The 14,388-nt window shown below is 48.7% G+C and overlaps 1 protein-coding gene across 2 annotated transcripts in view; it reads right to left on the minus strand.

Moving 5' to 3' along the window:
* Positions 1-13,044: 13,044 nt before the first annotated feature.
* Chst11 (carbohydrate sulfotransferase 11) overlaps positions 13,045-14,388 on the minus strand; it is a 199,327-nt gene continuing 197,983 nt past the window's right edge. For both annotated transcript variants that reach the window (XM_051139756.1, XM_051139755.1), the window contains exon 3: positions 13,045-13,905. In XM_051139756.1, coding sequence (XP_050995713.1) covers positions 13,051-13,905 — 855 coding nt within the window. In that variant the 3' untranslated portion in view covers positions 13,045-13,050. The remainder of the gene's footprint in view (positions 13,906-14,388) is intronic.

Below are 14,388 nucleotides of genomic sequence, written 5' to 3' on the forward strand. Positions count from 1 at the left end.
ATCTTCGAGCTGGGAGACAGAACCCAGAGGATCCTGGACCTCACAGGGCAGCTCAACTAGCCTTCCGAATCGGTAAGCTCCCTGCATACACCCATCCAAGGACAAAACATTTATGGCTTAAAGAAACACTTATAAATGAAAACTATACAAAAACTAGAAGAGGATTAAGGGGTTAAAAACAAAACAAAACCCAAAACCAACAACAACCCCACAAGAGGCAGCATCTCACATTCCTACAAAATGTCACGAGGTTGCACACTGAAACACTGTAATCACACTTGATACTTTGTACAGGAGGAATTTAGACATTCAATTATCCGATGGGGTAGCGCACCATTTTCCTACTCATGGAAGGAGGAAAAAAGAAATGGAACCCTTTTCTAGGCGCCATTATTTACAGTTCCGGCTAAAGAAAAGAAATTAAAGTGGCGAAGCCCAGAGCCAACAATTGAGCAAGCATCTGTCCTCCTGTTCCCAGGGCAACAGCAGCACGCTTAGCTTTTTGGAGACAATAAAGAAACATGGCAACAGGAGCCATGAGGTGGCTCTCTTTCATCCTTTGTTCCGGCAACTGGATTTAAGGAGATCAACTCTAAGTGAAAATAAAAGTTGTTTTTTTTTTTTTTTTTTTTTTTTTAAATAGTAATGTTCATATTGGCACTTACAGATTCCTAAATGAAAGCAGTCATTAGAAAAACCTATAGAAAATTGGTTACAATTTAAAATTTTTTTTTTTCTTTACGTTTTGTTAATTTTGTTTTAGCGTGTGCACGTACACACCCCACAGCACGTGTGTGGAGGTCAGAAGACGACTCACAAGAGGCGTTTGCCTTCCACCATGTGGCTCAACCCTGGGTCCTCAGGCTTGGTAGCTGGCACCTTATTGTCTGAGCCATCTTATAGAGTCCTCCTCCCCATTTTTTTTTTTTTTAATTAGAGAAGTGTCACTAAATTTGCAGTGTGACCATGAGTTACATATCCATGGCACATAATCCCACGTGGGAAGTGGGCTTGACCACAAATAGTCAGATTTCTGCAACTGTCCATGAGAGAGTCAGACTCCAACCAACCTCACATAACCAGAGACAAAGCAGGCGCTGAGAGGCTGCTCCTTGCCAATATGAAGGCCTGAGTTTGGACCCTTCGCTCCCACACAAAGCTGGGTGTGGCAATGCACAACTTCGTGGACCTCTGTCCTCTGCACATGCATGCATGTACACGTGCAAATACGTGCATATGTGTGTACACATATGAACCTGGGAACTTTAGAAAAGAAACCATAATAAACAGCTACTTTTAAGGCACTGGATCCTCAAGGAAAGAAAGCAAAAGTGTCAGAGTCCAAAATAGAGGAGACTTCTTTTTTCATAGATGGAATCTCCTTGTAACCCAGGCTGGCCTTGAACTCACTATGTACTAAGGATCACCTTGAACTTCTGACCCTCCTGCCTCTAGATCCTGAGTACTGGGGTTGCAGGTGTGTGCTACCACACTTGTTTTATGAGGTCCTGGGGATGGAACCCACGATTTGATGCACTCGAGACAAGTGCTCTACCGACTGAGCTACATTCCCTGTGTAGAGAGAACGAACACCCCCCATCCCTCCACCCCCCACCCCCACCCCCTGGCCTGTGATCACAAACGGAGGGGACTCCCTGTGATCCTGTGAATTACGTTCTGAAAGGCCAAACAGGCCAGAGTCAGGTGCAGATCCGGTAGAGAGCGCCACAGAGAACGAACGAGCTTCAGAAATTTGGAGAGTAGCTGCCCAGGCTTTGACTGAAGGCCACACACCTATGTGCAGAGTAAAATCCCAAAGTCCAGCTAAGAGTGAATTTAGGAGCTGGGCCTCTCAAATTCTCCAACACCACCCAGGAGCATCATGGCCTGGGGACCACACCTTTGACACAAGGGCTTCTGGAAGGGGGCGGGGGAAGATACCTAACCCAACCTGTAGCAGGACACAACCCCAACCAAAACAGGCGCTGAGTCACTCAGTTTCACTGAAACAAAAGATGTTTGCTTTCCTTTGCTGTAATACACACCACAACTCAAGACCATGTGGTCGAGAGGAGAGGGCTTATTTGGTTTATAAGCTGTAGTCCACCATCAGGGGAGGTCATGGCAGGAACTCAAGCAGGACCCTGGAGGCTGGAACTGAAACAGAGACTAAGAGGAAACCCTTGCTTACTGGCTTGCTTCCTCTATGTTGCTAGGCTGTGTTTCTTATACAGCCCAGGCCCATTGCCTAGGGATGGCACCACCCACAGTGGGCTGGACCATCCTGCATCAGTTACCAACTAAGAAGATGCTTGACAGACATGCCCACAGACCAACCTGACCTGGGCAGTCTTCAGTTGAGGTTCTCTCTTTTCAGGCGACCGGGTTTGCGTCAAGTTGACAGCTACGTTTTGAGTTCAAGGCTAGTCTGGACTACATAACCGGAACCCGTCTCAAAACACCACGCCACCAAACCAACCAACCACAACAACAAACAAGCCTTCAAACACGAAAACGGGCAAAGACTTCAAATAGACGCTTCTTTGAAGAAGATATAGAACCGTGTATGCATATTAGCATAAAGCAATGCAAACTGTCTAAACGTGCAATTCAGACCTACACAGTGAGACTCAGAAATGAATCACAAAGTGATTCTGAGTTCAATATTCATCAAAATGCTTTAAAATAGATTTTTAAAGACTTTTTTTTTTTTTTAGGAAGCTTAAATTGATTTGGGTGGGTGATGGATAACGATGACTTTGGTGCCATAAGCCTGACAGTAAGAGAGGGCAGACACACTGTATCCTAGGAAGCTCCTCTTCAGGTTTACATTGGTCTAGGTGGAAGGTGCCTGGGCCTGTCTCTCTTGATGCTTTTGGGGGCTGGCTGTGTTTCATCAAGCAGAGGGAGGTCTCCCGGTCTTGGGTCCTCGCTGGTGCAGAGGTGGGTGAGAGCCTGGCTGGTTCTGGACCCAGCAGGGCCTGGGGAGCAGGAAGCCTCATTGCATTCATTGTCAATAGGAAATTGATTCTCAGGGCTGCTCCAGTTAGCCTGGGCTCACTCACTCACTCACAGATCCTCCTAGAATCTGCTGGCTTCCCATTCCTTGAGTTTATCACTTTTGTTTGCCTTGCCTGGTCACCGGACTGAGGCTGATGGGTAATCCCAGCAGGGGACCCCTATGGTTTTGGGCTGGATGTCCCACAAACCTGTAAGGCTTTTGTGCAGGGCTGACCTTCTGGTACCCATCCTCCTCAGGGGAGGTGACATGGTTCTGTCCTTCCCTGCCCCTCACCTGTGTGCTTTGGGCAGATTGCGTGTGAAAGGGAGGCCTGGGCTCTCCACAGAACTGAGCTTCTTGAAGCTCTTGCGGTGAGGACAGACGAAGAAATGAGCTGTGACCTGGCCTTTTGCGGGGGGTGGGGCTCAGTTTCTCCATCTAAAAAGTGATACAGGTTCCCAGCCTGAACCTGCAACCCTTGGCATAGAGATAATTTAGAATCAAGGAATTTTCAAATACAATGTAAATTACATGGGTGCCCCTGCTTGCCGGCCGAGAGCCAGGGTGCTCTCTCCCCTGGTAAGACATGTGAGTATAACGTCAGAAAATGCTCATATTTTTACAGTAAGTGGGGTAAGCACAGACTATAATTAGCCTCATGTTAGTTAAGGTCAGGTTTGCTGCCAAGCGAGCTTATTTCGAATCCATCTTCAAAAAAAAAAAAAAAAAAAACCTCTTATGAGGATTTTCCACCCCCTTAATGTTCAAGGTTTTATGAATTTTAAAATTGCAGATGAGGAGCAGTGGAGTTATTCTGTTTGAGAGCATGGCGGAAGCCCTGTACAAATCGCATCTGCACTCTCTAGGAGTCCCGCATTTGGGACCCATAGCTGGGCAAGCAGAGTACAAAAAGGGGACCCTGCTTTTAGGGTAAATATTAGCCACACCCTCAGCTGGACTTTGTGCAGAACACAACCTGTGCAGCCAAATCCATTGCTCCCAAGCATGCACCCCCCCACCCCGGCTCACAACAGGCAAGTGTGAACACACCTATGTCACCCCATGGAACTTCTTAAAACACATGGGGCTAGGTAGCGTCAGAAACAGTGACCGTTAGCAAGTAGCGGCCATGTTGCTGGCCCACAGAACACACTGAGCTGTGAGGTCCGAGAACCTCGAATGCCCGTCTTTACCCCTCTTGTACCATAGCCTTCCTCAGCCACTTTCTGCCTGTGATCCCCATCAATGAGTCAACACTCCCTGCTCCCACTCCTCTCAGTTCTGGAGGGCCACGGGTTTCATCCCCTTGTGTTCTTGATTCTGTAAGAACTTGGGGTTTCCAGCCTGGCTGCCCCAGACCTTGGGAAGCAGGCAATTATTTGCTGTGGAGATTGGTCTGCAGGTGCCCCATGTCCCCTCTGGTTGGGGACCATTCCTCCGATCCCTCACTCTCCCCGCACCCCTTGGGCCACTCTTTTCGAAGCAGAATTTGGTGTTTTGTCTGTGTAGAAATCTGCTATCCTTTGATTCAGGCCCATGAGGGCCAGGGCAGCTATGCATTCAGCCTAATGCAGAACCAGAAATGTACCTAAAATGTTACCTTTTTTTTTTTCCATTTTTCTTTTTCGCTGTGAGTCACCAGACCTGGGGTCAAATCCTCTCTGTTGCTGGCAGGATGCCTGCGTTGCAGTAGTCGCCATCTATCTTAGGGCCATGCCTCTGCCTTTCTTTATTTCTTTTTCTTTTTCTTTTCTTTTCTTTCTCTTTCTTTCTTTTTTTTTTTTTTTTTTTGCTTTCAAGACAGGGTTTCTCTGTGTAGTCTTGGCTGCTCTGGAACTCACTCTGTAGAGCAGGCTGGCTTCAAACTCAGAGATCTGCCCGCCTCTGCCCCCCGAGTGCTGGGATTACAGGCGTGAACCCCCAATGCCTGGCACCTTGCTCATTTTTTTTTTAATGAAAAACACTGATCACCCTGCATGAATAGGAGAAAATATAGAATTTGGGTGAGTAGAGCACTAGCCAGGCAAGCCTGACGGCCTGAGTTTGGATCCCCATGTCTCTGGTGGGTGGGGGTCTTGTCCAAGTGTTCCCAGATTCTTGGCCTCTTATACAAAGAATTGAAAATAAGGGATGGATTTGCATGGGCTTGCAAAGAAGCAAGATAGGTTTATTCAGAGCGAATGGAGAATATAGATTATAGAGGGATGTACTGTTGAGTGACATCAGGCCAGCTGAGTGACAGCAGGCCACCTGAGTGACAGCAGGCCAGCTGAGTTAGAGCACTCAAGCCCCATTACTGCTTAGGACTAAGGAGGAGGGACCCGTGACTAAGGGGGGTAATTTGGGTGCTTCTCTATTTTGATTGACAGGTTAGGCCAGACATTCACTTTTCCCATTATGCATGTCCCGTCCCATAATGCACCTGACTTTCATGTTATGCACACCCAGTTATGCCTAGGCATGAAATGGTAGGTAGAGACTTCCCCTTAAAAGGTTACCAGAGGATACATTTCTGCTCTTTACTGCAGAAATGTAACCCAAACCAGTTCAGTCCGACAGAGGGCGCCTGTAACACTATTGGAATTTCCTACTGATTGGCCGGCTGCAGACAAGCCAGCCACTCAGCGCCTGAGGGAAGCAGAGCCAGCCAGGAAGGCCTTCCTTCCCTTGCCTTGCTTCCCATGGACCTGCACAGGGGGCCTGAAGGGACAGGGGTACATGCTGACAAGGTTACAGCTAGTCTGACTGACAGGCAACGCTTCCTACTCATTTGCAATGACGAAGCCCCGTGGACCGGGCATTTCTTAATTCCAAGGGTGATAGTGACATCAGAGATGGACGTGAGCCCTTCTGCTGGTGGCAAAGCCAGCTGGTGAGTGGGCACATCATGGATCATACACACACAGTATGGCTGAAAGGGGAATCGAGGGCCGAGTAAGAGGACTCAGTAAAGCGCTTGCGATGCAAGCATGAGGTTGTCTTTAAAAGTCATGTGAGGAGCTGGGCGTGGTGGCGCACGCCTTTAATCCCAGCACTCGGGAGGCAGAGGCAGGTGGATCTCTGCGAGTTCGAGGCCAGCCTGGTCTACAAAGCGAATTTAGGACAGCCAAGGCTACACAGAGAAACCCTGTCTCGAAAAACAAAACAAAACAAAACAAAAAAACAAAACAAAACAAAAAACAAAAACAAAAAAAAAAAAAAAAAGAAAAAAAAAAGGAAGAAGAAAAAAAAAAGTCATGTGAGGAAAAAAAAAAAATATATATATATATATAGCTAGGCATAGAAGTGTATCCTTGTAATCCCAGCACTGGAACTGGCTCACCAGCCGGTCTAGCTGAACTGGTGAGCTGCAGGCCAATGAGGGACGATGTCACACAATGCAAGGTGGGTAGTATCTGAGGAAAAGTTGACCTCTGGAACACACACACACACACACACACACACACAAACACACACACTGCATTACCTCAAGCTCAGAGCAGCTCACTGCCACACCCTCTTCCACCAAGAGGGACTGTATCCCTCACATCGCGAGCCAAAACCATGTTAGAATTATTAGCTTGCCAGCACACCAAGCTTACCCTTTTTTTCACTGACACCAGCTCTGTGTGGCTTTGGGACATGGGTTCTTAGAGACAGCTATCAAGTGGGAAACATAGGGAACTGATTTGGGCAGCAGAGCTAAAAGACGGATTCCGGTGGGGGGGGGGGGCGGGAGTTTGGATAGCATTTGAGCACTTCAAGACTCATGTCTGGGGCTAGAGAAGATGGCTCAAAAGGTTAAGAGCACTGGCTGCTCTTCCAGAGGTTCTGAGTTCAATTCCCAGCAACCACATGGTGGCTCACACCCATCCATAGTAAGATCTGGTGCCCTCTTCCGGTATGCAGGCACTCATGCGGGCAGAGCACTGTACAAATAATAAATAAATCTTTTTTTTTTTTTTTTTTTTTTTTTTTTTAAAGAAAGGATTCATATCTGGCAGTACGGAAGCCACAGAAGAGAACGGGGAAGACTCAAGCCTGGCTGGCTCCTGAGTCCCTTTCTCCTGCTGGATCCCTCCTGCAGGCGGCCAGTCTCTTGCGATTCCTGTTATATTGTGATGTTCCCAGAGGGTCTCTTTCTTCCTAGGACATCTGTGCATTCTGTTACGTGAACCATAAACCAAAGAGACCCGCTCACCAAGCACCCACCTCAAGTGTTTCATTACAGGCACAGAGGGAGGACCAAGACAGTGCCCAACCGTGGTGTTAACCTTGATTGTCAACTTGATGGGGGACCCACCATGACCACAAGCCTCTAGGCATGCCTGTGAGGGGGCGGATGTTCTTAGGCTGAGCCAACTGAGACAGCAAGACCACACTCAATGTGGGTGGAGCCATGCCCCGGGCTGGGATTCTGAACAGGACCAAAAAAAAAAAAAAAAAAAAAAAAAAAGGACAAAATGAACTGAGCACCAGCATTCATCGTCACACGTCTCCTGACTATGGCTGCAGTGTGGCCAGCTCACAGCCACATCCTCCCCACCAAGATGGACTGTATCCATCACAACATGAGCCAAGACAGGCTGTTCTTCCCTTACGTTGCTTCTGTCCCATTAACAAGAAACACGAGTAAGACATCATCCGTGAAGCCACGAGAAGTGCTGTGGCACGTCAGAAAGGAACGGAGCAGAGTCTGCAGCTCGGGCCTGTGGTTCCCTAGCGTTAGGAATGGGTATTGATTGGCACAACCCAGTGCCAGGGTATAGAGTGTGAGAACACTGGCTCTGCCACAGTGCATGGGGGTGGGGGTGGGGGGAACTTTACTTTTCTTTTTCTTGACACAGTCACAGGACCACACTAAGCATCGGGCCTTCCAGTGTGCACACAGACTTGTAGAGAAAAGCAGGACAGAGTTCATCCGGTTAACATGGACCTGGCTGCTAGGGTGAGCGAACTTCACCATGGCTGAGTGGGTGGCTAGCAGGGGTCTATGCTTCACACACTCACACACATGAGCAGGGCGCCCGCATGTAAGTGGCAAGTTTTGGTGTCTTAAAAAAAAAACTCAGTTATGGGCTGGAGAGATGGCTCAGTGGTTAAGGGCACTGTCTGCTCTTCCAGAGGTCCTGAGTTCAATTCCCAGCAACCACATGGTGGCTCACAGCCATCTGTAATGCAAACTGGTGACCTCTAGTGGCGGGCAGGTGTACGTGCAGGCAGAGCACTGTATACATAGATAAATAAATCTTAAAAAAAAAAAAAAAAAAAAAAAAAAAAACACCTGTTATGTAAACACGGTGTGGGGGTAGGAGGCCGATTCATATGGCCCACATTGCAGTAACCTATGTGCCTCCTCCAGGCTTGGAGAGGGGCTCTTTGCCAGCTGCAGATGGTTTAATACTGAGGACTCTGGAGAGGGGTAAACGCCAGGCCCCGGAGCAAGGGGGACTCCAAGAAAGAATGCTGCTGGCGCCTCTACCCCCGCACCCCCGCTCCTGGTTGCTGCTGACGCAGTTTGAAGAAGTCAGAGCTGTCCTGAAATGAAGACTGGACTTGCTCCAAGGAACCTGACAACCCTAACCAGGAGGAAGTAGCTAAAGGGAACTACAGCCCCTTTTCCTCCTAACCTTTCTCTCCTACCTAGTGTTGGGTGTTGGAAGGTATTGGGGCAAAGGGAGGTAGAGGCTCACGGAACCCCAAATAAAATAGTTAAAAAATAGCGCCTACACCCACCGGCTGAAGGGCACAGCTCATCCCGCCCCGCCCCGCCCCACCCCACCCCACCCCTTCCCACCCCTTCCCACCCTACAGTATTTCATTGATGAACCAGCTACAAATAGTCCACACACAGAAAACAGCTTCTGGGTTTTTTTTTTTTTCCTTCAATTTAATTGAAGTTACTTAGAAAAATAATCAGGCTTGAATGGCTTTTCCTGGAGGAAGGTTTGGGAACATTTCACGCATCTGTTGGCAACATGGAATTCAGTATCTTTAACAGTATAGTAAGATACAGGGAGAGAATTCTACAACAGGCCCTCAACTGCATACAAATATGTAAAAAAACACACACTCCACAAAGATGTTAAATTCTATGTCCATATGCCTTACTGAGCACGCTCAGTGGAGAATACGGATACGGCCTTTTGTACCCGAGAGCAAAACAAACTTTTGCCTGCTGCTGTCCAAGGGTTCAGCTGGTTCTAGAAGGTCCTGTTGCCTATTCAGAGGGTCTGTTTAGCTGTGCTGGGGGAAGAGCTGCGGGGTGGCGGGCGGGGGAGGGTGCTGGCGGGCAGAACCTGGGGGAGTGATGGAGTCAGTCCTGCTGACAAAGAGGTGGGCTAGGATGGGAGTCGGGCACCAGGAGTGCACAGGGCTGGGGCAATTTGTGTACGTGTGTGTGCACATCCACGAGTACGTGTGTGTGTGTGTGTGTGTGTGTGTACGTACGCCTATCTGCTGTGCATGTGTGTGTATGCGTATCCATGTGTGCATATGTATATACCGAGGAGGCCTGGGCAGAGGAAGCGAGGACAAAAAGCAAGCAAAGCCTTTGTGGTTTTGTCAGTTAAAGCGGGACAGCAGGGTAATCATTGTCACATGAGCTAAGAGTCCTAGGCCTGGCACTACGTCCTGGCGCACGGGCTAGATCTGCGTACTCAGGAGGGCTGGCCAGAGTGAAGTTTCCGGTTTCTGTAGCTCTCCTTGTGCCTGAACACACAGCAGAGAAAGGCTTGCTCTGGGGGACCGGGTAGAAAGGCCTTGTCTGGAGACCCGGTCAGTGGGCTGCCCTGCTTCCCAGACCAGCTGAGAAAGGCACTGGGGCATGGGGAGGCTGTAAGAGGCTATAGGCAGGGACCTCTGTGGCTGAGATTCGAGACTTTTTCAATAGATGGCTAAGCTAAGCAGGCATGTCTTTGCCGTCCTACTTGACTGTACCTGGTCCTAAAAACACACCTGCACCTTTGAACAATGGCTCAGAGCTGCGACACCGGCAGCTCCCTTTTCTAGGTAAGCATGTGAAGGCATGCAAGAGAAACGCTTTTTCAACATTTTTTTTTTCCCTGTAGAAAACACTTGGGTTTCCAAGCACACTTTACCAATGGATGTCTTTAGCCAGGGAGGACACAGAATAACTTTTTCTATATTCTACAAAAAACAGTTGAACCAAGACACATTTCTAAAATTGTCACTAGAAAACAAAAATGCCAACACAAAGCAGGAGAAAGAATCCCTCAACCCAGAAGCATACTGATGCGTTATCTCCCTGGACGGACGACAACCTTTCTCACTTTAGAGAGAAAAATGGAGTACCCACCATCTGCACACGGCACTGTACCACAGCAGACAGACACACAGAAATGCAAAACGTGGAAATCAACATGGACTTCTATTTAAAAGCCCCGAAGCAGACGGTGAACGGTTCCAAACCGTGGGGGGTGAGGGGGGGAGGAGTGAGAAGTGCTTGTCACGAGGCCATCATGCCCACAGAGTGGCCTTTAAGGCCGGGCAGTGGGGGGTTATTTTTGTGTTCTTATGCCACCTGCCCTTCCCCTCTCTCCACAACACACTAGACTTCCCTCTCCTCTGTTACAAGGGACGGGATCACTGGGGCAGGATCCAGACAGAGCCGTCCCACTTAAGGTAAAGCGGAATTCATCTTATAAAGTTCCCAGACACTCTGGTTCCGCTTATTGGTCTGTGGAGGGAATTTGTTTGTGGAGGGAGCAAGGAGGCAGCCGTCAATCTTTGCGGACCTCAGACAGGGTGGGTCACCCTCACCAAAGGCTACTGTGTGAAATACCAGCTAAGACATGATATGCCATACACGACACCCAGCTCATGCAGCTCCGAGATTGTGCTGCCTTTCTCTCAGGTTCACAAGGCAGACCATGTACTCAAGGCTCTGAGAAGTCTTGCAGAGAGGAACCTGACTGAATTTTGTAACTTTGTTTTCCAAGGATAGGTGACCACAAACCCCTCCACACCGCTGTCATCGGGAGCCTGGGCTATGTGGAACAGGTTATCAGCAGCGTAAGCCCGGGGTTCTGAGGACGACAATCACTATTCCATGGATGGCCAAGGTCTGTTGCTCTTGGTCACAAACACGACACAAACCTACTTATCAAAGGCCAGGGGAGAAAGATGGGGGAAGGTACCTGCGTTTTATAAATAGCTGCAGCCAGCTCTGGCTCACATTAAATAAAATAATTTCCTCAGTGAGACGGCGCAGCAGCTAGCGCTGCACTCGGGCTCGCCGTGAGCCCTAACAATACCATTTTAATAGTTTCTGTGAATAAATTATTCATCTTCTGTTTTTTCAGAATATTCTCACCCCTTCACTCTATACTGCATCAAAACAAAAACAGACAAACGAAAACCCACTAAAACACAAAAAGCAAAATTTACACCCAACTCCCTCCCTGTCACTAGAACTATTATGTACAGCATCTGCCACCTGCCCGGACACTGGCTGTAATGGGAATGTGGCTCAAATGTCAATCAAGAAGCATCAGAAACAACTAGAAATGAGGAATAGGTTTGGGTATTGATCAACAAGGAACAGGAAACACTAAGTTTCCAGCCTTCTGGAGGAGAGAGAGGTCCTGGATGCTCTGCCAAGGCAGGACATGGAAGGGTGCGCATGTGCCTGTGGGTACCAACAGCCCACCTTTGAACTTCACACCTGATCTCTGCCAATCTCCAAACGTGTGCAGTGCACTCTTTTAAGTGGCAGGCAGGACAAGAAGTGGACTGGAGATCACAGTAGGAGGCATTTGAGAAATGTCCCTCCCTGCGCACCACCCCCTGGGTCCTTACCAAGGCAGACATCACTAATCAATCACAACACTCCTCCATTTTGTTCCTGGAGAATACTGAGGCTTACAGGCTTCTACTACCAAGAAACTGCAGGAGACATATATGGTTAAAAAGGTTTCTGCCATTTCTTGTGTTGGGCGATGAACTTCAGTCACTTAGCTAGTTAAGTGGCCTGATCCAAATGTGTGGTTTTCAAATTTGAGCTGCAGGGGAAAAAATATGCAAATTTGCTGGGGCCATGGACTCTCTGGGCCTCTTGAGAATAGTCCAAAGTCCATGTGAGGACCTTAAGGATGGGGGCTAGTTCACTGCTGAGCTGGATGCTCTGGGTTCACATATAAAGTTTGCTGAGGGCCAAGGCTCCTGGATTCACTCAATGTTCTACCAGCAGTCAAGCGTGGGAAACAGTACATGCTCAATGGAAACTTATAGAATATAAAGCAACAGTTATTCTGCCTTCACTAGAACTGGGAGGTGCCAGTTAAAAAATGTCCACAAAACAAAACAAAAAACCCTATTCTTATAGGCTGCTAATTTTGGTAAACAGAAATTGCTATCATCCACTCTCTCCTTGGGTTAGAAAAATTTGCATTTCTTTACTGCAGGAGACTTTGGGGTTGCTAGCCATCAGTTTGAACTAATCTCGTTCCTGCTTCTCAGTGCAAGGACAATTTACTTATTTCTCGCAGGGTTTCTTGGAGTGCTGGCATCCACACATCCCAGCAGCTGTCATCACGCGATTCCACGAGAGGTTAGTGGGGAGACAATCATGCTCCCACCCCCAAAACAAGCCACAGCCAGCAAATCACAGACTGTACTCTTTTCTAGAAAGACATGAGCAGTCCACGGCCACAAAAAGAAACCTGTACAGAGAGTCCACGTTTAAATAACTATATAAATAAGATCCATTAGACTTTATGGAACACACAGTTTGTGGAATACACCGGAACACAAGGACACCCTGGCGACAGTGTTGCAGTGTCCACTTCTAAAAACAGGGACAATCTATCTACCTGGCTCCCCTGCAAAGACAGACAACCGTCCTTTCCCACGGACGATTTAAATAATTCTTACCATGCCGCTTGCAGCATCCGCCGCCCCCCGCCCCCCGCTGCCCAACAGACATATTAATTTACAAAATAACCCAGTATCCATAGAATTCTTTTGACAAATAAAAAAAGAAAAATCTTAAATTAAAAAGCAGGATTCTCTCCCCCTCTTACACCCCACACTCCCACCCCCACACCCCTCTATTCCAACTTCAGGTAGTTTGGCACTGAGTAATTGAACATTAAAAAGTCTAATTTGTAGACTTCGTACAGCTGCGTCTGGTGCTCGGCGCTGATGTTCTGGAAGAACTCCGTGGTCATCTCGTCGGTAGTTCTGGTGGACTTCGCATAGGTGGGGAACTTCAGGTAGCCGCTCACCCCAGCCAGCTGCAGCACGTAATTGGAGTCCTCCTCCAGCGTCTCGTACTTTCCCACGAGGTCGTAGTGGATGTGGCAAGGGTGGCAGAGGGAGTGGACGGTCTGCCAGTGCTCGTTGAAGGGCTCCTCCTGCTGCGTGTGGGGGTCGATGAGGTAGGCCACGAACTCCTCGAACTTGACGTCGTGGCCCCTGCGCAGGGCCTCCTGCGTGGCGTTCTTGCGCTGGCGCCGGATGATCTTGGTGCCGTAGCGCTTGTGGAAGGACGTGTTGTACTTCTGGGTGAACTTGTTGCGGTAAGCCGACACCAGCCTCTCGAAGGGCTCCCTCACGAACAGGAACTTCATGTAGCTTTTCAATCGGTGGTTGATCTCTGGGATGCTGTACTGGTTGAGGGTCTTCAGGTTGGCCGACACGTGAGCCTCGTTGGCCGGGATCTCCATGGGGTCGCTGTACTTGCCCCGGCCGCTCAGGACCATCATGAGCCTCTTCCAGTTGGTACACGCCACCTTGGGCACGTAGCAGTAGATGAGTTCGTGGTCCTCGTCCACCACCAGGTGCCTCAGGTCATTGGGGGTCAGCACCCTGCGCTTGCGGCTCATGGCGCTGTTGGCCCGGCAGGTGTCTGTCACTTGGTCCCGCCTCATCTGGTGCAGGATGGCAGTGTTGGACAGCTCCAGCTGCAGAGGGGGACAGAGGAGGAGGGAGAGGTCAGTGTTTATCTAGAACATTCCTATTGGTTACAATGGAAGACTGGTCCATTGGTTCCCAACAGTTATCTCACTGAACCTTGCTGGATGCGAAGCTTTCATGGTGAGGTGAGTCTTAGCCTAGCTGCTTACTGTGGGACTCCCATAGAGGTCAGAGAGGAATGATCCGGAAGATGTCTGTGTTCTCTGAGAGCAACAGTCCCTCCCCAAAGGAGATGGGATGATTGGTTTTAACTCTCAACTCTGACACAATGTAGAATCGTCTGATAAGTGGGTCTAAACGAGGACTTATCTAGATCAGATTGGCCTGTGGTCATGTCTGTAGGAGACTGTCTCCATTGTTAGCTGACGTAGGAAAGCCCAGCCCACTGTGGGCAGCACTATTCCCTAGGCTGCGCTCTGTCCCATATACGAGTGGAAAAGAAAAAGCTGGCAAGTGAACAAGGATGCATT

The sequence above is a fragment of the Acomys russatus genome, chromosome 31, assembly GCF_903995435.1.
Source record: "Acomys russatus chromosome 31, mAcoRus1.1, whole genome shotgun sequence".
Taxonomy (NCBI): Eukaryota; Metazoa; Chordata; class Mammalia; order Rodentia; family Muridae; genus Acomys; species Acomys russatus.